Here is a 24,435-nt window from a genome sequence, read left to right as displayed (position 1 = left end):
CTTTTCAAAAGCCATAATGCTGACCCTGAAACCATTTCTCAAGGCCCCAAGGGAATGAAGGCCTCTACTGCCAAGAATCCACTACCTTCCGAGAGAGAATCTAGATCCTTAGAAAGGTGGGGGGAAAAGGTATACACCTCGACCACCCTAGCCATGAGGTCCTTAAATTGTCAGTTCCATATGCTTAAATGTCAACAGTTTCTGTTATCACAATTAAGAAACAAAATGTCTCAACCTGAACAACCAGATTTGAAGGAATTGCAGGATGGTGATACATAGTGCCGAACAAGTGGGTAAGCACACCTTACAATGTGGTTATGATGCCTTAGAGGCCTCAAGTAGAGCTGCTGCTACTGGAGCAGTCATTCTTAGACATGCCTGGCTTAGGGAACAAAGCTTGCCTGATCATGTTAAAGCTAAACTACTAGATGCTCCTTTACAAAAAGATGTGCTATTTGGTACTAATGCTGAGGAGATACTACGGAAAATGGAAGAAAAAGCTAAATCTATGCAAACTGTCAAGGCTTTTCTACAGGTACAGCCACCTCGTTTTAGCAGAAATTGGCCTTCAAAAAACTGGTCCTTTCCAGCCACGGACAAGCCCCAGAGAGGTAGATACAGGCGCTCAAGGGGCAGAGGACAAACTCAAGGATCATATAGAGGCAGACAATGGCAAACTCAAGCACCAAGAGGTAGCGAAGACAGTGCACAACAATACAGAAAGCAAACCCAATGACTTCCTCCTTTTCATGCCAAGCAAATCTCAGCTGGCAGCTCCCTTGGGAGGAAAGCTGGCACTATTTTCAGGAAATTGGCATATTATCACAACAGACAAATGGATCCTGGACATAATAAACAGAGGCTACAGATTTCATTTTCACACACTTCCAAAAATGAGAGGCATGCCAAACCTGCCACACAATCAAAGGGCAGAGGCACAAATACAAATTACAAAACTCATGGACATGAAAGCCATTCAAGAGGTTCCTACTCACGAACAAGGTCAAGGTTTTTATTCCAGACTTTTCCTGATACCAAGAAAAGGAACCGACTTGAGACCCATTTTGGACTTATCCATCCTAAATACATTTCTACTCGTACCAAAATTCAGGATGCTCACATTACAGCAACTTCTTCCCATGCTGGGCAAGGGGTTTTGGCTGGTAACATTGGACCTCAAGGAGGCATACCTGCATGTCCCAATCAGACAAAGCTGCAGAAGATACCTCAGATTTCTTGCAGGTTCAATCCACTATCAATTCTCTGCATTGCCCTTTGGCTTATCTACTGCGCCCAGAGTATTCACGAAATGCCTGGCATCAGTAATTGCCTACTGCAGACTTCAAGGGATTCAAATTTACCCTTATTTGGATGACTGCCTGATCCAAGCGGACAGCAAGCACACTCTTCTGGAACATCTGGCTTATGCAACACGGTTACGGAATTCTCTGGGATACACAATCGACAAAGAGAAATCCAGGCTAACACCATCTCAGAAAATAACTTTCCTGGATGCCAACTTGGACACAAACACCCAGATGGCCTATCTTACACCAGAAAAACAAGGGCAACTAACTCAGTACTTCAAAACACTAGCAAATTGTACCAGGCTTACTGCAAGGAAAATCCTGCAGGCTCTGGGCTTCATGGCATCTTGCATTCTTTTAATCCCATGTGCAAAGTTGCATATGAGAAAACTTCAGTGGTACCTAAAAAACCTATGGTCTCAACACAGCCACAATTTGGAAACAATAATACCAATAATTCCATGTTTGCAAAAGGAATTTCTATGGTGGGCCCAAGCATGTCAAACAAATACAGGTCTCCCATTCTGCAAGCCTCAAGCAAATCAAGACATCACAACAGACGCCTCAGATTACGCCTGGGGGGCGCACATGACAGGCAGGTGCATTCAGGGCAAATGGTCCCAAAGGGAAAAGCACCTTCACATCAATCAGAAAGAAATGCTAGCAGTAATAAATGCAATTACAGCATTGAAGGACCTCCTGCATCCAGGACAATTATTGATGAGAGCAGACAACACCACAGTAATGTGGTACATAAACAAACAAGGAGGAACACATTCATACCCCCTGTGCAGACTAGCCATGACACTTTGGAACTTGGCTCTGGAATGGCAAATCGAACTTCAAGCACAGTACTTTCCAGGTTTGGAAAACACGCTGGCAGACAATCTAAGCAGAAATATGACAGATCCACACGAATGGAAGCTGCATCCACAGGTGTTTACAAAAATAATCCAAGCATGGGGAAGGCCAGACATAGATCTCTTCGCCTCCCACAGGAACCATCAACTGGAAAAGTTTTGTTCAAGGACTTTTCATCCAAAGGCCTGGAGGGTGGGCCTTTCATTCAGTTGGACAGCATGGACAGTGTACGCTTTCCCACCTCTGCCTCTTCTACCCAAGGTGCTCTTGAAAGCAAGAGCAGACAGACCGAAGATGATACTGATTGCTCCAGACTGGCCAAGACAGCACTGGTACCCACTCCTAAGGAGCCTAACACATACTCCTCCCTGGCCTCTACCTCTAATGCCTCTTCTGCTGACTCAGCACAGCTACAAAATTCTTCACAGTCAGCTGAAAACACTCAATCTTGCTGCATGGGAAATTCCTTAACACCTCAGCAGACCCTACTCTCCAAAGAGGTGCAGGATGTCATTCTGGAGGCCAGAAGGCCTTCTACTAGGAAGACTTACTCAGCAAAATGGAAATGGTTTTGCTCTTGGAATGAGAAAAAAGGCCAGGACCCTAGAAAACTGAATTTGCCTCAGGTATTACAGTATCTAGCTGAGCTGCTGAACAGTGGACTTTCATTTTCCTCCATAAAAATCCATGTCTCAGCCATTTGTGCAGAATTCAACACGGATCCACCGTTATTCTCTCACCCACTTTTAAGGCAATTCCTCAGGGGGGCTAAGAATATTAGACCACCAAGGAAACAACCAGTGCCAGCCTGGGATCTTAATTACATTCTAGAAAAATTAACATTGCCTCCCTTTGAACCAGCTGCCTCAACAGATTTACAATATTTGTCCTGGAAAACAGCTTTCCTTCTGGCCATTACCTCAGCTCGTAGGGTTTCGGAGCTTCAAGCCCTCATGGCTGTGCAGCCCTTTCTTATCTTCCATCAGGACAGGGTTTCCCTTCGAACCAACCCGTCATTTATGCCTAAAGTGGTATCCAGGGTAGCTTTAAATCAAGCCATACACTTACCTACCTTTTACCCCAATCCTCAAAACAAAGGGGAAAGGCTGCTACATTCCTTAGACATCCATAGACAGCTACGTTACTATTTGGACAGAACAAAGCCTTTCAGGAAATCACAACAACTTTTTGTGTCTTATGCTGTAGGAGCTCAAGGGAAGCCTGTTACCAAACAGACAATCTCTAAATGGATAGGCCACTGCATACGTTTTTGCTACTCCTATCATGGGAAATCTGTCCCTGTAGGCATCAGACCACACTCCAGGGCCACAGCTCCCTCTACAGCCTTCCTCAGAGGAGTTCCTACCAAAGATATCTTGGAGGCTGCCACTTGGAGTTTTGTACATACCTTCACAAAACACTACCACCTGCCTTTATATTCCAAAACTAGAGCAGGCTTTGCTACTGCTGTGTTGCAGGGCATTCTGGCTCATCCCAGTTCTACCTAGTGCCTACCACCCTGTGCATAGCTTTGGGATTCTACCCATATGTGATTACTGCAGCTGTATGCACGATGAACATAGTACAGTTTTGTACCTACCATAAATGTAGATGTTCGAGTGCTATTACAGCTGCAGTACAGGTTTCCCTCCCTCCTTCCTCTCTAGGTACAGGACTAGTGGCTAACACCTCCTCATACAACCTACTTTGGGTTATCCTCCTATGGTGTATTTGCTTGCAAATACTCTTTTTTGATAACATTGCATTGCTTGTATTTATTATATATATATATATATATATATATATATATATATATATATATATATATATATATATATAGATATATATATATATAATTTATCTATTGCCTTCCTTTTGGGGGCACCTGACATCTGGGGCAAGAAAGACTGGAGAATATGGCGTTGTCTGTGATTTATATACCCCTGTCGCACTGACGTCAGGGAAGAAGGCGACAACAACCGACGCCGGACCAAGACTTTGGAATTCGGCCGACCGAGGACCCGCCTGACGGCAGAGAACCCATATGTGATTACTGCAGCTGTATTAGCACTCGAACATCTACATTTATGGTAGGTACAAAACTGTACTTTGTGTACACTTACCATAAATGTAAATGTTCGAGTGTATTCACTGTTGCGGTCCAGTTTACCCACCCATCATCCCCCTCTCTATACCTTTTCTTTCCTTCACTATACACAAATGTCTTTGTGGTGTATTTGCTTTTAGATGAAGGTAATGTTTGTTTCTAAAAGTGCATTTATATATATTTACTGTTTATTTTTATGTGTGTGTGTATGTATATATATATATATATATATATATATATATATATATATATATATATATATATCTATATATGTTTTTTTTTTGCGCTCCCCATTTGGGGGGCACCTGACATCTGGGGCAAGAAAAACTGAATAAAATGGCGTCTGCTTCATGTTTTATACCCCTGACGACCTGACGTCATGGAAGAGGAGATTACAACCGACGCAGGACCCAAGACTTTGTTTTTCAGGCCGACTGAGGGCAACCTGCCAGCATATTACCTAAATGTAATGACTGCATCAGTGAATACACACAAACATCTACATTTAGGCAACCTGCCAGCATATTACCCAAATGTAATGAATGCAACAGTGAATATACTTGAGCATCTACATTTATGGTAAGTGTACACAACTGTACTTTTTTTCCTCTATTAAAATTCATGCCTTTGCTATCTCTGCTCATTTTCCCATTGAGCAACCCCTTTTCTCACACCCCTTGATGGAACCGTTCCTAAGAGGGGCTTGCAACTTGAGGCCACCCAGAAAAGCACCAACCCCAGCTTGGGACCTTGACTTTGTGCTGGAAAACTCACCCTGCCCCCCCCCCCCCCTTGAACCAGCTTCTTCTGCAGAGCTAAAATTTCTCTCCTGGAAGACAGCATTCCTTTTGACCATCACTTCAGCCAGAAGACTCTCGAGCTGCAACCACTCATGGCTGTGGAACCCTTCATCATCTTCCGTGCTGACAGGGTTTCCCTCAGGACTAACCCATCCTTCATGCCAAAGTGGTGTCCAGTGTGGCTCTCAACCAATCCATTCATTTGCCCACCTTCTTTCCTAATCCCCAGAACAAGGGAGAAAGGATTCTTCACTCTCTAGATGTGCACAGACAGCTCAGATACTATCTGAACAGGACTAAATCCTTCAGAAGGTCTGATCAATTGCTGGTTAGCTTTGCTACAGGGGCAGTAGGCAAAGCCGTCTCCAAACAAACCATTTCAGAATGGATAGCACACTGCATCCATTTCTTCTACAAACAACACGGAAAGCCTCCTCCCAAGGGGGTCAGGACTCACTCCACCCAAGCAGCCTCCACCTCTGCAGCTTTCCTCAGAGGAGTCCCAATCCGGGACATCCTGGAGGCTGCCACCTGGACATCTGTTCACACTTTTACCAAACATTACCACCTGCCTCTCTCCTCCAAATCCAGGACAGGGTTTGCCTCTGCAGTCTTGCAGGGCCTCCTAACTAGCCCCTAGTTTCCTTGACTGCCTCCACCCATTTCCTCAGCTTTGGGAATCAACCAAAATGTGATGACTGCAACAGTGAAACACTAAGAACGTAGCACAGTTGTGTACAATTACAATAAATGTAGATGTTCGAGTGTGTTCACTGTTGCAGTCCTGGTTTCCCTCCCTCCATCCCCTTTTTTCCTTCTCTGTCCTTACAAGGGGCATATTGGTATTTACTTTCTACTTGTGGGGTTCTTCCACCAGAACCTGGCTCCTGCTTGGGGTCTCCTGACTGGTTAGGGCAAGAAAAAACTGATGTAATGGCGTCGGCTGCCTAACTTTATACTACTGACGACCTGACTTCAGTCCTGGGCAACAGCAACCGATGCAGGAATACTAAGCCTCTGGTATTCGGGCCAGTCGAGGGCTACCCTGGCAGGGATAACCCAAATGTGATGACTTCACCAGCGAATACACTCGAACATCTACATTTATGGTAAAGGTACAAAACTCTACTGTACGACTGTAGCAGTGACTACACGTGACGATGTACAGTTAGGTAAGGTGGTAACACTTCCTGTCTCTGTCCCTGGCCAAGTTTGATTTCTGTCTTGACTTTCAGAGCTGACAGCCCTTCTTTTCTGGCCAGGCTGTTGTGGCCTGACCTCACACATCTCCATGTACATAGTTTATCACTGACATCCATCCCACACCATCTTATTTTCTTTCTTTTCACACAAGTGCTTGTTTCAAGTGTTTGAGAGCTTGGCATCTGTCCAGGACTAGGACTTGCGGGTATTGAGTTATCCTAGTATTCAATTCAAAACTAGATTTTTGCTGATTACTCGAATATTTGGTTGTGGTTATATTTGTGTTTAGCAGCTATCCAGGAGTGGATACAAAACAAGGGAGTTGTATGTAAGACTGCACTCAGTAAAGTTACCATGCCTTCTTATCAGCAGTGGACACAGACAAGGAGTTGTGGGTATGACCACACCTAATAAAGTTACCAGGTGTCCTTATTAGTGCCAAATTCCAAACGCACTTCTTTTTTCAGCATCTTTTCTGCTTCAGTCCAGATAGCAGCATTGCTAACTGCAGATTATTAGTACAAGACACGAAGCCCTTCAGCTGTAGGAAACCAAACTGAGACTTGAGTTAGAGTTTCTGCTATGTCTGCAGAGTACAATACATGACTAGCCCAATAAAGAAAAAGAGACATGTCCAGTGAAAGAAAGGGAGACATACTTCAAAGTCTATGGGTGCTAGCTCTGCTGAGGCAGTCAAGCAGCATTTGGCCCTGATGCTTGCTACTGCCATGGCATCCGACGCTTCATAAGAGGCCCTCGCATCAGCCTCTAGCATTTCTCATCAAATCGAAGAACAGGCCATTGTCTCCATCAGAGAACAACCTCATTATGTCTGCTTTAGAACGCCATGTGATTTTTTTAAATAGGAGCTGGGTGGAATCCCAGTGGACATTAAGGAAGTTGTCCATTTTTAAAGTTATAGTCCAGTTCCTGGTAGTCCCCTATCAGTAAGACTGTGATAATTATACTGAACATGCCTCTTGTTCCTGGTAGTCCCCTGTCAGTAAGACTGTGATAATTATACTGAACATGCCTCTTGTTCCTGGTAGTCCCCTATCAGTAAGACTGTGATAATTACACTGAACATGCCTCTTGTTCCTGGTAGCCCCCTATCAGTAAGACTGTGATAATTATACTGAACATGCCTCTTGTTCCTGGTAGTCCCCTATCAGTAAGACTGTGATAATTATACTGAACATGGCTCTTGTTCCTGATAGTCCCCTATCAGTAAGACACTGATAATTGCATTGAACATGCCTCTTGTTCCTCATAGCCCCCTATCAGTAAGACTGTGATAATTACACTGAACATGCCTCTTGTTCCTGGTAGTCCCCTGTCAGTAAGACTGATAATTACACTGAACATGCCTCTTGTTCCTGGTAGTCCCCTGTCAGTAAGACTGTGATAATTATACTGAACATGCCTCTTGTTCCTGATAGTCCCCTATCAGTAAGACACTGATAATTGCATTGAACATGCCTCTTGTTCCTCATAGCCCCCTATCAGTAAGACTGTGATAATTACACTGAACATGCCTCTTGTTCCTGATAGTCCCTATCAGTAAGACTGTGATAATTACACTGAACATGCCTCTTGTTCCTGGTAGTCCCTATCAGTAAGACTGTGATAATTACACTGAACATGCCTCTTGTTCCTGGTAGTCCCCTATCAGTAAGACTGTGATAATTATACTGAACATGCCTCTTCTTCCTGGTAGTCCCCTGTCAGTAAGACAGTGATAATTATACTGAACATGCCTCTTGTTCCTGGTAGTCCCCTGTCAGTAAGACACTGATAATTAAACTGAACATGCCTCTTCTACTTACATAGCTGCCCCAAAAGCATCAGACAGACTCCCTCACATTGTTGAACTGAATTTGCTTTGGGGTTCCTACAGTTCCTTTTAGCCTGCAGCCAGATTTGGCTGGTTCTTTTAAGTGGGGTGGGGTTGTGGACTGTTTCCCATATGAGAGACTTGGACTTTGATTCTGGAGAGAAGAGCAGTTCAGCTTGAGATCACAGTTTTCTCCCCACTGTGTTTTGACACAGTGTGAACACTCTTGATGGTTGACTCCATTAGGGGATTTACCTTTGGGTACTTACTGTCAGCTATGAGGGAAGACTTGTGGCAGCCTCAGCAGTCCTCTATCTCACAGAAGAGTTACGTTGGACCTTTTGAGCCCGGCTCAATTACCAGTTGTACAAGTTGGTTGTGATGGCATTGGAATTGGCATTAATGCAGGTCTTCTGTCTGTGAGCTGTATCCATCCTCCCTGATCAAAACTGGCAGACTGGCTGAGCAGGCACTCTGCCAATATTAATGAATGGAAGCTTAATGAACTGATCTTCAGGAATAGTTTAGAGGTGGTAATCCCGCAGATGGATATTTTGGCTTAACAGGAAGATGACTCGCTGAAGAAATGCTGTACTAAATATATTTAAGGGAGTGTGTGTGCAATAAATGCCTTTATAGTCCTCCTGAAAGGGAACCTGCAGCATACACCCCCCTAAGAGTGCTTCAGAAAGAGAAAAAGCAAGACTTAGGCTGATAGCCTCCACTTTGGTTATGGCTGCCCTGGATGTTCATCGTGTTTTACTGTTGCAGTCATCACTGTAGGGTTCTTCCTGCCGGCAGGCAGTCCATGATTGGCCAGAATCCCAAAGTCTGGGTCCGGCGTCGGCTGTTCAGTCATGCTCCCTGACGTCAGAGCGCCAGGAGTACAAAGCTGCCAGCTGACGCCATGTTCTCCAGTCTTTCTTGCCGTGCGGTGAAAGCAGTTCGCAAGTGCCGGTCGGCTGACTCCTTATATTTTTTCGTGCTTTAGTCCGAAGACTTACTTCTTCTCAAAGCTAAGTACCCTGTTGGGGAAACTTTTTTCTTGTTCCAGTCCAATGTCAGAAAAAGTTAATAATTGCATTTCTTGTGGGAAGCAAATACCTCATAAGGATTTCCATTCTTACTGTATTCCTTGTTTAGGCCCTGACCACGACGTAGCTAGTTGTCTGTTTTGTGCTAGATTTAACCAACGTACGATTCAGCGGAGGTACGATTTTGCTTTTCACTACTTTGATAGGCGATTTAATTATAAAATGTCGTCGGACACGCTTCCGACTACTGGAGTTCACAAACGACATAAGGATAAGGACAGGCCTCCAAGGTCCAAATCAGACGACGTTACACAACCAGCGCCAGCTTCAAGTTCGACCGTCGTCAGTGAGGCACTTTCGCAGCCCCTGTTGTCGGCCATTTCAGAACCGATAGCCGAAACGGACTCCCATGAGGAGCCAACTAGGCCTTTGAGCACTCCAGCTGCAGGACCTTCGGACAATCCTCTCTCGGATGGGTCCGGAGCCGCTGTGCAGGTACCGGCTTCAGAGGGGGTTTTCAGGCCTACACAGCTTCTGATAAAGGCAAAACCCAGGACAAAGACTCCTTCCAAATCTAAGACACCTGCCCAGGCCTCTTGTGATCCGGGACCCAAATCACAGAAACAGTTACTTAAAATGGCGGAGGACTTGCTAACCATGATTAGGGGTTCACATTCCCCCCCCAGACAAAAGGCCAAGGCAAGAGTTGGACAGTGATTCTTCTGATCAGGCATCTATTTCTTCAGTGTCTTCCTCTGAACAGGAATATTCTTTCCCCCCTCATGAGGATTCTGATGCAGAGGAATCTATTCCATCAGCTTCTCCCCCTGAGGATTTTTCTTTTGGGGAAACTTTACATGACATGAGGGAACATTTTCACTGGGAGGGACAGGAGTACTCTGAATCTAAGAGAAGGCTCAGGGATTTCCTTCTTCTTCCCCAACATAGACCCCTGGCTATTCCTCCTATTTTGGATATTGTGGATGATGCTTTTTCTGAGGCTAATTTAAGTCCTGACTCCTTTCCTCCAGCTTCTCCTAAGCCCGACAGATATTACAGGGTTCCTGACTCCCACCAGTTCCTTTACAAAAATCCTACTGCTGATCCAGAAACCATTTCTCAGGGTCCTACGGGGGTTAAGGCTGCCTCTGCTAAAAATCCTATTCCGACAGGTAAGGATTCCAGAGCTTTGGAGAGATGGGGCAAAAAAGTGTATAATTCTGCTACTTCATCAATTAGGGCTTTAAATTGCCAATTTCATATGCTAAAATATCAGCAATTTCTACTGTCTGTTATGAAACAAAAGTTAGGCACCATTTCTGCATGTGCAGATAATAAGGAATTACATGATTTGATGCATGCTACTGAACAAGTGGGGAAGCATTGTTTACACTGTGGTTTTGATGCCTTGGAGGCTTCTTGTAGGGCTGCTGCCTCTGGCACAGTCATTAGAAGGCATGCTTGGTTAAAGGAACAAAGCTTACCTGATCAAGTGAAAGCAAAGTTACTGGATGCACCTGTTCAGCATAATGTTTTGTTTGGGCCTAAGGCTGAAGAGCTGATAAAGAAAATGGAGGATAAGGCAAAACCATGCAAACGGTTAAGGATTTCTTACAAGTTCAGCCCCCTAGATTTAGCAGAAATTGGCCAACAAAAAAATTGGTAGTTTCCCAGCTCAGATAGGTCTCAGAGGGGTAGATATAGGCGCACCAGAGGGAGGCCTCAAACACAGGCCTCTTACAGACCTAGACAATGGAGCGCTTCCACCCCCAGGGGTGGAGAGGACAGACCTCAATCATTTAGGAAACAGGCTCAATGACTCCCCCTGCATGACTCCAGGAACTTCTCTCCTGGATGCCCCTCTAGGAGGAAAACTCTCTCTTTTTCAAGAAAATTGGGCTTACATAACCCAAGACAAGTGGGTTCTGGATGTAGTTTCAAGAGGTTACAAATTCCACTTTCATACCTTGCCAAGACCAAACGGATGGCCAGACCTACCAAAACACCAATGGTCCGAGGGATTAAACCAGGTGGTATCCCTCATGGCTATGAGGGCCATAGAACTGGTTCCACAATCAGAGACGGGCCAGGGCTTTTACTCTAGGCTCTTTCTAGTTCCCAGAAAGCAAAACTCATGGAGATCCATCCTGGATCTGTCAGTCTTAAATATGGAGATACCAAAGTTCAAAATGCTTACTCTGCAGGAGCTCCTGCCAATGTTGAGCAAAAATGCATGGATGGTGACATTGGATTTAAAGGAGGCTTACCTTCACATCCCTATCAGACAGGAGTGAAGAAAATACCTCCGGTTCAAGGCCGGCTCGGAACATTACCAATTCTCTGCACTGCCCTTTGGCTTGTCTACTGCGCCCAGGGTATTCACCACGTGCCTGGCACCAGTAGTAGCTTATTGCAGACTCAAGGGTATTCAAATTTACCCTTATCTGGACAACTGCCTTATTCAAGCAGACAGCAAGGATGTTTTACTCCAGCACCTGCTATTTGTTCAAAATCTTCTCAAGTACCTGGGATTCACTGTAAACATAAAAAAGTCAAATTTGACCCCCACACAACAGATAACTTTTCGGGGTGCTCTTTTAAACACAACAACCCAGATGGCATTCCTGAAATCCGAAAAACAACTACAGCTGGCTTCCACTTTCAAAACCTTGACTTCTATAACTCCGCTAACTGCAAGGAAATTCCTGCAGGCTTTGGGTTTCATGGCCTCCTGCATCCTTCTCATACCAAATGCAAGACTTCATATGAGAAAAATACAATAGTACCTAAAAAGTGTATGGTCCCAGCATTGCCACAGTCTAGACACACAGGTTGCTGTCTTGCCTTGCCTACAAAAGGAATTCCATTGGTGGTCCATGGCATGTCTTCACAACAAAGCCAAAGCCTTCAGTCTACCTCCAACCAGCCAAGTGTTAACCACGGACGCCTCGGATTATGCATGGGGAGCCCACTTGCAGGGAAAGGGTCTGCAAGGTTTTTGGACAGAGGATCAGAAGCACCTACATATCAATTTAAAAGAGATGTTAGCTGTTCAGAATGCCCTCTTGGCTTTCAGGGATATTCTACAACCAGGACAACTACTGATACGAACAGACAACACCACAGTTATGTGGTACATAAACAAGCAGGGGGGCTCACATTCCTACCCCCTTTGCAGACTAGCCATGACTCTATGGAACACAGCACTAGCTTGCAAAGTGGATCTACAAGCTCAGTTCCTGTTAGGGAAACAAAATACTTTGGCAGACAGCCTGAGCAGGAACCTGTCAGACCCACACGAGTGGATGCTAGACACCCACATATTCCAGACGATTACAGAAGCCTGGGTCCGCCCAGACATAGATCTGTTTGCATCCCCTTCTCAACCACCAGTTACAGATTTTTTGCACAAGGACTTTTCACAGGCTAGCATGGAAAGTGGATCCACTATCATTCAGTTGGAAAAACCTCAAGGGGTATGCCTTTCCACCACTACCTCTTCTACCACAGGTGTTATTAAAGATCAAACAGGACAAGCCCAAGATGATGATTCTACTGGCCCCAAATTGGCCTCGTCAGTTCTGGTACTCAACACTGAAGAATCTATCTCAGGAACCACCTTGGATTTTGCCTCAGATTCCCAATCTATTGTCCCAACACCAGGGCCAGGTTTTGCACTCTCATGTCAAAACTCTCAGCCTTGGCAGCTTGGCGAATTCAGGATCTATGATTAATCCTCCCCTTCCCAAAAAGGTCATGGATGTTATCTTAGAAGCCAGACGGCCTAGCACTAGAAAATCTTATGCAGGCAAATGGAAGAGATTTTGCACCTGGATGCATGCTCAGGATTCGGATCCTCTCATTCCTAATTTCCCTCTGATTTTTCTTTACCTAACAGACATGCTACATAAGGGTTTATCCTTCTCCTCCATAAAAATACATGCCTCAGCTATCTCTGCACATTACAGTACAGACCCTCCACTCTTTTCACATCCACTTCTGAAACAATATCTATGAAGAGCAAAGAATTTAAGGCCCTCTAGGACACCACCCATACCTGCCTGGGACCTCAACTATGTTCTGGAAAAACTCACTCTGCCTCCTTTTGAGCCTGCTGCCACAACTGATATTAAGTATTTATCATGGAAGACAGCTATCCTACTGGCTTTGACTTCAGCTAGGAGAGTCTCGGAGTTACAAGCACTCATGGCTGTGGAACCTTACCTTACCTTATTTTTCACCAAGACAGGGTGTCTTTAAGGACTAATCCTACTTTCATGCCTAAAGTGGATTCCAAAGTGGCCTTAAATCAAACTATTCACCTGCCAACTTTTTTCACTAATCCACAAAATAAGGGGGAAAGGATCTTGCATTCCTTGGATGTACACAGACAACTTCGTTTTTACCTGGACAGAACCAAGGATATCAGGAAAACAGAGCAAATGTTTTTTTCTTGTGCAACAAACTCCCAAGGAAAAGCCATTTCAAAACAGACCATTTCTAAATGGATTGCACATGGAATCAGATTCTGTTACTCTCATCATGGAAAGCAAATCCCAGGAAAAATTAAGACTCACTCTACCAGAGCTGCTGCTACTTCAGCTGCCTTTCTCAGGGGAGTACTTACCAAAGATATTTTGGAAGCTGCAACTTGGAGTTCAGTGCATACTTTCTCTAAGCACTATAATCTCCCTCTTTACTCTAAGTCTAGGGCAGGCTTTGCTTCTGCAGTCTTGCAGGGCCTCCTAGCCGCTCCTTCTTCTCTGTAACCACCTCCCTTTATCTCAGCTTTGGGATTCAACCCTACAGTGAGGACTGCAACAGTGAAACACGAAGAACATAGTACAGTTGTGTACATTTACCATAAATGTAGATGTTCGAGTGTCTTCACTCTTGCAGTCTGGGTTACCCTCCCTCCTGTCCCCTCTTATACTTTCACTGGTGTGCTTACCTACTTCACCTTTCTTCTGAGGTGTATTTGCTACAGGCTATGGGGTTTGTGGTATGTTATTTGTTTTTTTTTTGGTTTTTACTATTGGCCTTCATTTTTAGGCACCTGACATCTGGGGCAAGAAAAACTGGAGAACATGACGTCGGCTGGCAGCTTTGTACTCCTGGCGCTCTGACGTCAGGGAGCATGACTGAACAACTGACGCCGGACCCAGACTTTGGGATTCTGGCCGACCGAGGACTGCCTGCCGGCAGGAAGAACCCTACAGTGATGACTGCAACAGTGAAGACACTCGAACATCTACATTTATGGTAAGTGTACACAACTGTACTTTTCTCCCACTCACTTTCAGTTAGCAAGGAGTGCTTATACTAGGAAGGCTGTGCACTGTGCTGACAAATGGGAACCCAGTACATCCAAAGATGAAGAAGCCTAAAATTAGCTGCATGTATAATCTTAGTCCAGTTCATTCAGAAGTCATCATTTTTTTTTCTTTGCAGTCAACCACAGCGTCCTTTCCAGCACCAGAAACCTTAAGCTGGTCAAGTAGAAAACATACATTTTCTGTTTTCTTGTAGTTGCATGGATCCAGCAACCTCAGTGCATGTTGTTCTGAAATGCGTACCCAAGCTCTTCACAAACGTACAGTGATCAGCCATTGCTGCTTGTTTCCATTCCACTTCTTTGCTAATCATTTTCTCTCAAGTATGAGGAGCTGCTGATATAAGAATATGGTATTGTCCTGGTTATGCCACAGTCTTTTACTGTTCAGCTGTTAGGAGAGACTGGGCCAGGTCATCTGAGATGGCATCTTAGATCAATGCTGTTCAGGTTTTGGTTACAGGGGGAGTAGTATGTATGTGATAGTGAGGTGTGTGGCTACGTTAGAATTAGAAGTTCTGTTTTTGTTTAGGTACTTTACATTGAAAATTGAATACTGATTGTTGCTGTTTTGCTTGCAGGAAACCTCCAAATTTTAGAGATGATGAGGTACATGGCCGTGAAACCTTTGACAGACCACCACCACCATTTGAACACAATATGCCAGATCGTCCAAACTTTGAACAAGGACCTCCTCCCCCATTTGGAAGTAAGATGATGTTTCTTATTTTATGTTTGCTTTGTGCTCTTTGCTTGACAGAAATGTTTGCCACCTCTGCTTTAAGATGTTATATATTGGAGCATCATGTAAAATTAATCAGAGGATTTCAGGACAGGGTCCATCCAGGTGGTTCTTTTGGGTTTGGGCTTTATAGGTTGAGACATCTTCATAGAGGAACAGTTAGATGTTCTTCGTGTTTCACTGTGGCAGTCATCACACTTGTGTTATCCTGCCAGGGGTAGCCCTCAGTTGGCCCGAATACCAGAGGCTTAGTATTTCTGCGTCGGTTGCTGTAGCTCCAGGACTGACATCAGGTCATCAGTAGTATAAAAACAGGCAGCCGACACCATTACATCAGTCTTTCTTGCCCAGGAGCCCGAAGCAGAAGCAGTTCGCACAAGTGCCGGTCGTTGTCCACTACCTGAGTTTTCATTTCCAAATTGAAGTTGAAGTCTTCTAAAGCTAAGTACCACATTTGGGATCCTTTTTTCTTGCTCTAACCGATGTCAGAAAAAGTTTATAATGGTCTCGCCTGTGGAAAGCAAATAACCACACTAAGATTGCAATTCTTACTGCGGCACCTGTTTAGGCCCAGACCACGACGTCCTTCGCTGTCTGCTCTGTGCTTTGTTCAACTCCAGAATTTTATGTCTTCGGGCCGTTGTAGGTAAACATTTTTGCTCTCGATCTCCGTATTCCGAATTGGCTTTGGTAAGCCATCCGACTACCGATTTTCCGAAATAAATGTAAGGATAAAGACAGACAGACCGCGCACAGGTCCAAAACTGCTGACAACACTTCTGTTAAGCTAGTTGCCAGTTCGCCGGTCCTCAGTGAGGCACTTTCGCAGCCCCTGATGCCCGCTTTTGTGGATTCACAGGCCACTACCGAGACCCTTTTGGAGTCTGGTATGCCGTAAGACTCTTCTTTGACTAAGGATCCTGTGGATGTCTCTACCATGGATGGGGTCCAGAGCCACTGAGCTGGCACCAGCTTCCAAGGAAGTTATTCGCACTACCAATAGTTGACACAAACCGACGACTTCTTTCGCGTCTTCAGTTCTTTCTAAAACTACCGAGTTTTTAAGCCTGGGGTACGAACTACGCCTACAAACAGACGACCCAAGCTCAAGCACCTGCTTCCATGCCTCAATCTCAAATGCTTAAAGTGGCGGAAGACCTTATCATGCTTATTAGGGGAAGCCAGCCTACCCCCTTCCAAAAGAAAAAGAGACTTGTCCCTAGCAGTTTTATCTGACCAGGAGTCCGATGACTCTGAGGTTTTTTGAATATGAAGACATGCGACCCTTGTTTGCTTATGAGGATTCAGATGCAGAGGAATTCATTCCTTCTGCCTCTCTTCCAGAGGATTTTTCATTTGGTGAAACCCTACATATTTTAAGGGAGTATTTCCAGTGGGAGTGTCAGGACTGTCCTTTGTCCAAAAAGAGAATCTGTGAATTCTTAAAATTACCACAGCACAGACCTTTATCCATTCCTACTGTCCTGGATGTTGTGGATGATGTCTTTATGAAATCCAGTTTAACTCCTGACACCCTTCCACCTGTTGCCAGGAAGCCTGACAGGTATTAGAGTCCCTGACTCACACAAATTTCTTTTCAAGAATCATACAGCTGACCCAGAGGTCTTCTCCCAAGGACCTAAAGGAATAAAAGCAACTGCAGCTAAGAATCCCACCCTCTCGTACAGGGGGTTCCGAGCTTTAGGCAGATGGGGTAAAAAAGTATACACCTCTGCAACTCTTGCCATTAGAGCACTAAATTGTCAGCTTCACATGCTGAAATACCAGTAACATACTATGGAACTCCTTAAACAGAAAATGTCTACCATGTGAAGTTGTTCTATCTTGCCGTTCATTCTTACAGATGGGTTCAGAGCCAATCCTCTGCTTCGAGTTGGCCTACTACAAAGCTCGAGGTCTTCAGACAGCTCGAGGCCAAGTCCCTATCCCATAATGCACCTAGAGTTACCTCAGATCTAGTTTGCCGCTACAATAGATCGGAGGATCCTCGCATAGCTTGGGGCAGTACACATTTTTTTTCTACAAATTTATCTGAGTACCTTATTTCTTTTTTTTAGAGATAGCTTAACACTTATAGCTCTTATAGCTTTATTTTGTATTCCCTTTCCTTGGTGTGCCATTTCTTTTTAGGTAATAATTCTCTTTGGCGTTGTTTTGTACTATAGGCCTTGTTATATTTAGTTTAATTAGTAGTTGTGTGCCTTTGAATAGTGACAGTTTGTCACAGCCTTTTGATGTATATTTAGATATATCGATATTAGAGTGCTTAGATAAGTAGTTATAGTGTGTGTGTGTGCTTAATAGTATATTTAGCCCATAGTTTCTAAGGGGCTTGTTTGAAATAGTTTTTGGGTGTGTCTTGTTTATTACAGTACCCTTTCTTGAGACTGTATATTCCAGTATGTCTGACCAGGATAAGGATAAACATCCTAAATCCAGTTTTAAGAAATGTCCAAAATGTGGGCAGAAAATGTCTGTCACTGATAGCCACGTAAATTGTTTATATTGTTTTGGAGCATTGCACCTTCAGGAATGCTGCTGCATTTGTCATTCCTTCTCTTCTAGGGTTCTTCAGGAGAGAGAGAGAGAGAGAGAAAGTTAATTGACAGAGGATTAGTCAAACCGTCTTTTTAAGAATCTTTGAGTGACCAGGACAGGTCTAGCAAATCCTCAGTCTTCTAAGGCTTCTACTTCTTTGGAAGTTAAAATATCAAAGAACATTCGATGTCAGCTCCACAGCCCTCGGAGCCAAGCGTCTTGTCGGAGCCAGTCCCCAGTCCTGGAACCGGTATCCGAGGTACTTAAATTGCCGATCCTTCAATCATTGCCCCCGTCCATCCATTCATCTCGGTCCTTGATTAGCCTTTCCGATTTGGATGTGGATCGTGTGGTGCAGAAGTTGCTACAGGCACCGGCATTTGCAAAATTTTTATTGTCTCTGACCGAAGTGGTTTCGGAACCAAAGACTGTATTGCCATCTACTTACTTTCTCTCCCCCAAGCCGTGCTGGTCCTTCGGAGCCAGAGGAGTCGGACTTGCTGATTGTTGAGCCTTCTGAGCCAACGTCTGTCCCAGTGTTACTGGATGTTCATCTTGTTTCATTTTTGCAGTCATTACACTTGGGTTATCCTGCTGGCAGGCTACCCGCAGTCGGCCCGAGTTCCAAAGTCTAGGTCCGGCGTCAGCTGCGGTCTTCTCTTCCCTGACGTCAGTTCGCCAGGGGTATAAAAGATGTAACCGATGCCATTTTCTTCAGTCTTTCTTGCCGTGCGGTGCCTGAAGCAAAAGCAGTTCGCCAGTGCCGGTCGGCCGACTAGTGAGATTTTCGAAAGAGAGTTTCAGAACCGAAGTCTTCAATAAAGCTACGTACCCCGTTTGGGAAACTTTTTCTTGCTCCAGACCGATGTCGGTAAAAGTTAACAATTGTATTTCTTGTGGGAAGCAAATACCTCATAAGGACTTTCACTCTTACTGTATTTCTTACCTAGGTCCTGACCACGACGTTACTAGATGTCCTTCATGGATGCATCTGCAGTCATAACAACTGGGTTGTCCTGTCGTCAGGCAGCCCTTCAGTCGGCCGGATTCCAAAGTCCGGCTTCGGCTGATGTCGCACTTCACCCGACGTCATCTCTGTTGGTCTTCGGGTATAAAGGCATCAGCTGACGCCATTTTCCTCAGTCTTTCTTGCCGCGTGGCGCCCGAAGCAGAAGCTGTTCGCAAGTGCCGGTCGGTCGGATCCAGAGATTACTTCTACCGAATACTACTTCGAAGACTTCTAAAGCTAAGTACCCCGTTGGGGACTCTTTCTTGCCTCAGCCGATGTCAGAAAAAGTTAATAATTGTTTAACCTGTGGGAAACAAATACCTCATAAAGATTTCCACTCTTATTGTCTGCCTTGTTTAGGCCCAGCCCACGACGTAGCAGCCTGTTCGGCCTGTGCTTCCTTCAACCGACGAACGCTTAGGCGTCGGTCGGAGTTTGCAGAACAGTTTTTCGGTTCTGATTTTGCGTACATTATGCCGTCGGATCCTCCGACTACCCAATCTGCCAAAAAACGCAAAGATAAAGACCGACACTTGCGGTCCGCGGTTTCGGCCGAAACCATGGTTAAGCAAACCGCGAGTGTCTCGGTTTCGGCCGAAACCGAGAAAACTGATCAAAGTACAGCTGAATCTGTCTCTAAAACTGAGGCCCCTGCTACCACTCTTGAATCGGCCTCAGAAATTTTATCCACTACGGTGGTTGCCACTGACTTATCAGACACCATTCCCTTGGATGTCTCTACCCCAGCACGTGGTGCTGCTAGGCCTCCAGCAGCCATGTCCATTAAGGCCTTCGCCAGGGCTAAAGCAGCCAAGACTACTAAAACAGTGCCTGTTAAACCCCCTACAACCAGACCCTCTTCTAGTTCTCAAATGCTTACTCTGGCAGAAGATTTAATTTCACTAATTAGAGGATCTCAATCTCACCCAGACAGGGCCTCTCAGCCCCAGAGAAGAGACCTAGGGCAGAGCCCCCTGAGCCAGTGTCCTCTGATGATTCTGCCGATGAATCAGACATAACTGACCAGCCAGAGGCTCCTTTCTCCAATTTTGAAGATTCTGATGCTGAAGAATCCATTCCAGCTGCTTCCCCACCAGAAGAATTCTCCTTTGGGGAAACCTTACATGCCATGCGAGAGCAGTTCCAATGGCAGCAACAGGATTTTTCAGACTCCAGAAAAAGACTTAGGACCTTTCTGCACCTTCCACAGCACAGGCCCTTAGCTATACCTCCTGTTCTCTCTGTGGTGGATGATGCTTTCAATGATGTCTGCTCCGCTCCAGATTCTTTACCCCCAGCCCCTGCCAACCCAGACAGATTTTACAGGGTGCCAGATACTCATCACCACCTTTACAAGGCCCCACTTGCAGACCCCGAAACTATATCCCAGGGCCCCAAGGCAGTAGCCGACCATAGCTAAAAACCCTATTCCTTCTGAAAGGGAAGCAAGGTCATTAGACAGATGGGGTAAAAGGTCTACACTTCAGCTACTCTCTCAGCTAGAGCTTTAAACTGTCAGTTTCACATGATACAATACCAAGAGTTTATGCTTGATCAGTTAACTAAAAAGCTAACCACTGATGAATCTCTTGATAAGAAATATGTATTAGAAATGGTAAATAACATACAACAGGTTAGTAACCATTCCTTAAAATGTGGCTATGATGCACTGGAGGCTTCATTTAGATCAGTCATGACTGGCACAGTGATAAGAAGGCATGCATGGCTAAAGGAGCAAGCTTTACCGGATCATGTTAAAGCTAAGTTGCTAGATGCTCCTATGGATAAGACAAGTTTGTTTGGTACACCTGCCCAGCAGGTTATGAAGAAAATGGAAGAAAAGGCAAAATCTGTTCAAACGGTTAAAGATTTCTTGCAGGTTCAACCCCCAAGGTTTAGCAGGAACTGGCCTGCCAAGAATTGGTCCTTTCCTGACTCCACAAGATCTCAAAGGGGCAGGAATAGACGTTCCAGAGGCAGAAACCAATCCAGAGGAGGTGCCTACAGAGGACGACAGTGGCAAGGTAACAACAGAGGCACAGACACAACCACTGCCACTACATCAACACAACCACAGTGACTTAACCCTAAATCTGCCTACCAGGGAACAAATAGCAGCTCCTCTAGGCGGAAAGTTAACCTTATTTTCAAAGAACTGGCACTATATAACAAAAGACAAGTGGATTTTACAAACCATAGATCAAGGTTACCGGTTCCACTTCCACACTTTACCAGTCAAAGAGGAATGCCAAATCTACCTCCAAATCAAAAAACAGAGGCTCTACAACAGATAATGGAGTTAGCAAACATGAGAGCTGTGGAAAGAGTGCCAACAGCAGAGCAAGGAAAGGGGTTCTACTCCAGACTATTCCTAGTTCCAAGAAAGGAAAAAGTTGGAGACCAATTCTCGACCTGTCCACCTTAAATACATACATCATTGTCCCAAAATTCAAAATGCTGACCCTACAGCAACTTCTTCCCATGCTGGGCAAGGAGTGTTGGCTGGTAACTCTAGATCTCAAGGAGGCATACCTGCACGTCCCCATTCGACCAATCTGCAGAAGATACCTCAGATTTCTTGCAGGATCAGAGCACTATCAATTCTCAGCATTGCCCTTTGGCTTATCTACTGCGCCCAGAGTATTCACAAAATGCCTGGCATCAGTAATCGCCCATTGCAGACTACAGGGAATTCAAATTTACCCATACCTGGACGACTGCCTGCTACAAGGGGACAACAAAAGCAAGCTGACAACAGATTTACAAAGGGTCATTTACTTGCTACAAGCACTGGGATACACAGTCAATTTACAAAAGTCAAGGCTGATACCATCCCAAACAAGGACATTCTTGGGCTGAATTGGACACAGTAAAACAAATGGCATTCCTAACTACAGAAAAACAAAAGAACTCCCTCTTTACTTCTTGGCACTAACAAAACTGAACAAGTTAACAGCAAGAAAAGTACTGCAGGCCTTGGGCTTCATGGCATCATGCATAATCTTGGTCCCATTTGCCAGACTACATATGAGAAAACTACAGTGGTACCTAAAGAATTTATGGTCCCAACACAGACACAGCCTAGAAACAGAAATCCCACTAATTCCATGCTTAAAACAGGAGTTCCTATGGTGGGCTCAGGCATGCCAGTCAAACCCAGGCCTACCCTTTCGCAGATGTCAAGCAAGCCAGACCATCACAGCAGACGCTTCAGACCTAGGATGGGGGGCCCACATGCTGGACAAATGCGTGCAAGGATTGTGGACACAGGATCAACTTCACCTGCACATCAACCTAAAAGAAATGCTGGCAGTAAAACTGGCAATCCAAAAGTTCAGACCATTTCTCAAAGAGGGCCAGTTGATGATAAGGACAGACAACACCACAGTCATGTGGTACATCAACAAACAGGGAGGCACTCATTCATACCCCCTATGCAGAATGACTTTGGAGCTGTGGACCCTGGCACTCAGATACAACATCCAGTTAAAGGCAATATTTGTACCGGGAAAAGAAAATACTCTAGCAGACATATTAAGCAGAACCACATCGGATGCCCACGAATGGAAGCTGCACCCGGACATCTTCAAGACCATCTCAAAGAAATGGGGAATGCCTCAGATAGATCTATTCGCATCACCTCTCAATCACCAGCTCAAAAAATTCTGCACAAGGACATTCCACCCACTAGCATGGAAAGTGGATTCGCTCTCCTTCAGCTGGAAAGGCCTAACAGCATATGCATTCCCACCTCTTCCCTTGATACACAAAGTACTACTAAAAATCAAGGAAGAACGTCCAAGGATAATCCTGATAGCTCCAAACTGGCCAAGACAACACTGGTACCCACTGCTGAGGAGCATGTCTCGAACAATATGTGGCCAATACCCTGATGCCTTTGATGTTAACTCAGAACAACTACAGCATCATACATCCAAACCTAAAACGTTGCAACTGACTGCATGGAACATCACATAGCAGCAGCTAATCCAGAACTTTCCCAAAGAGTTAAAGACATTATTCTTGAAGCACGCAGACCTTCAACAAGAAGGAACTATGCTGGAAAATGGAAAAGGTTTGTCATTTGGAGTACTGAAAGAGGAAAAGATGTGTCAAACATAGATATGCCTAACATTCTGGAGTATCTGGCGAACTTCTTCATTCAGGCCTGTCCTACTCCTCCATCAAGATACATGCATCAGCTATTTCAGCAGAATACAGCTTTGATCCACCTGTTTTTTCGCACCCTTTGCTCAGGCAGTTCCTCAGAGGAATCAAGAATGTAAAACCTCCAAGGAAACCACCATTACCAGCTTGGGACTTAAACTTTGTGCTAGAAAAGTTGACACTATCACCCTTTGAACCAGCAGCAACAGCAGACCTACAACACCTGTCATGGAAAACTGCTTTCCTACTGGCAATTACTTCAGCAAGGAGGGTTTCAGAACTACAGGCCTTAATGGCAGTGCAACCCTTCATAATCTTCCACCAAGATAGAGTGTCCATGAGGACTAATCCTACATTTATGCCTAAGGTGGTATCCAGAGTGTCTTTAAACCAGGCAATCCACCTACCTACCTTCTTTCCCAACCCACAAAACAGAGGGAAAGAATACTGCATACCTTGGATGTACATAGACAGCTACGCTACTACTTGGACAGAACAAAAGTAGCAGAAAGACTGACCAACTTTTGTAGCCTATGCAACAGGAAGGGAAGGAAAAGCTATTTCCAAACAGACAATCTCCAAATGGATAGGAAATTGCATACGATTCTGTTACTCCTTCCATGGAAAACCAATTCCACAGAACATAAGACCTCATTCTACAAGGGCAACAGCCACTACCACAGCCTTCTTACGAGGAGTGGCAACCAAAGACATTATTGAGGCGGCTACTTGGACCTCCGTGCATACATTTGCCAAGCATTATAATTTGCCTCTATATTCCAGATCCCGAGCAGGGTTTGCCACTGCTGTACTGCAAGGGATCCTAAACACACCATAATCTACTTTTATCCTCCTCCCTAGTTGGCTATGGTATTCTACCCAGTTGTTATGACTGCAGATGCATCCATGAAGGACATAGTACAGTTTTGTACCTACCATAAATGTAGATGTCCGAACTGGATAGCATCTGCAGTCAGGATTACCTCCCTCCTTCCCCTCTGTGGTACTCCTAGGGTGTTTACCCTCCTAATAGCTAGCTGGTGGGGGGAGTCTTTTATGGTGTATTTGTTTGTATATATGTACATACATGCTTATTTTTGTGTTTACCTCTATCTTTTTGGAAACATTGGCATCTATCCAAATTTTAGCCTTCAAGAGGGCTACTGGCATCTGGGGCAAGAAACACTGAGGAAAATGGCATCGGCTGATGCCTTTATACCCGAAGACCAACAGAGATGACGTCGGGTGAAGTGCTACATCAGCCGAAGCCGGACCCGGACTTTGGAATCCGGCCGACTGAAGGGCTGCCTGACGACAGGACAACCCAGTTGTTATGACTGCAGATGCTATCCAGTTCGGACATCTACATTTATGGTAGGTACAAAACTGTACTTTGTCGGTTTTGTGCTAGATTCAACAAACACACTATTAAGCGTCTGTTTGATTTTGCTTTACATTACTTTGGCCAGAGGTTTAACTA

General features: G+C 44.8%; 1 protein-coding gene across 1 annotated transcript in view; it reads left to right on the top strand.

Annotated features, from left to right (window-relative positions):
* YLPM1 (YLP motif containing 1) overlaps positions 1-24,435 on the top strand; it is a gene marked incomplete in the record, with an annotated part of 1,534,972 nt that overhangs the window by 753,748 nt on the left and 756,789 nt on the right. The window contains 1 exon segment of the mRNA XM_044073602.1: positions 15,060-15,187. Coding sequence (XP_043929537.1) covers positions 15,060-15,187 — 128 coding nt within the window.

This window comes from Protopterus annectens, chromosome 6.part0 (genome assembly GCF_019279795.1).
Source record: "Protopterus annectens isolate FY-2018-M chromosome 6.part0, PAN1.0, whole genome shotgun sequence".
Taxonomy (NCBI): domain Eukaryota; kingdom Metazoa; phylum Chordata; order Ceratodontiformes; family Protopteridae; genus Protopterus; species Protopterus annectens.
The sequence above is the reverse complement of the archived record's forward strand: the minus strand, read 5'-3'. Positions and strand labels throughout refer to the sequence as shown.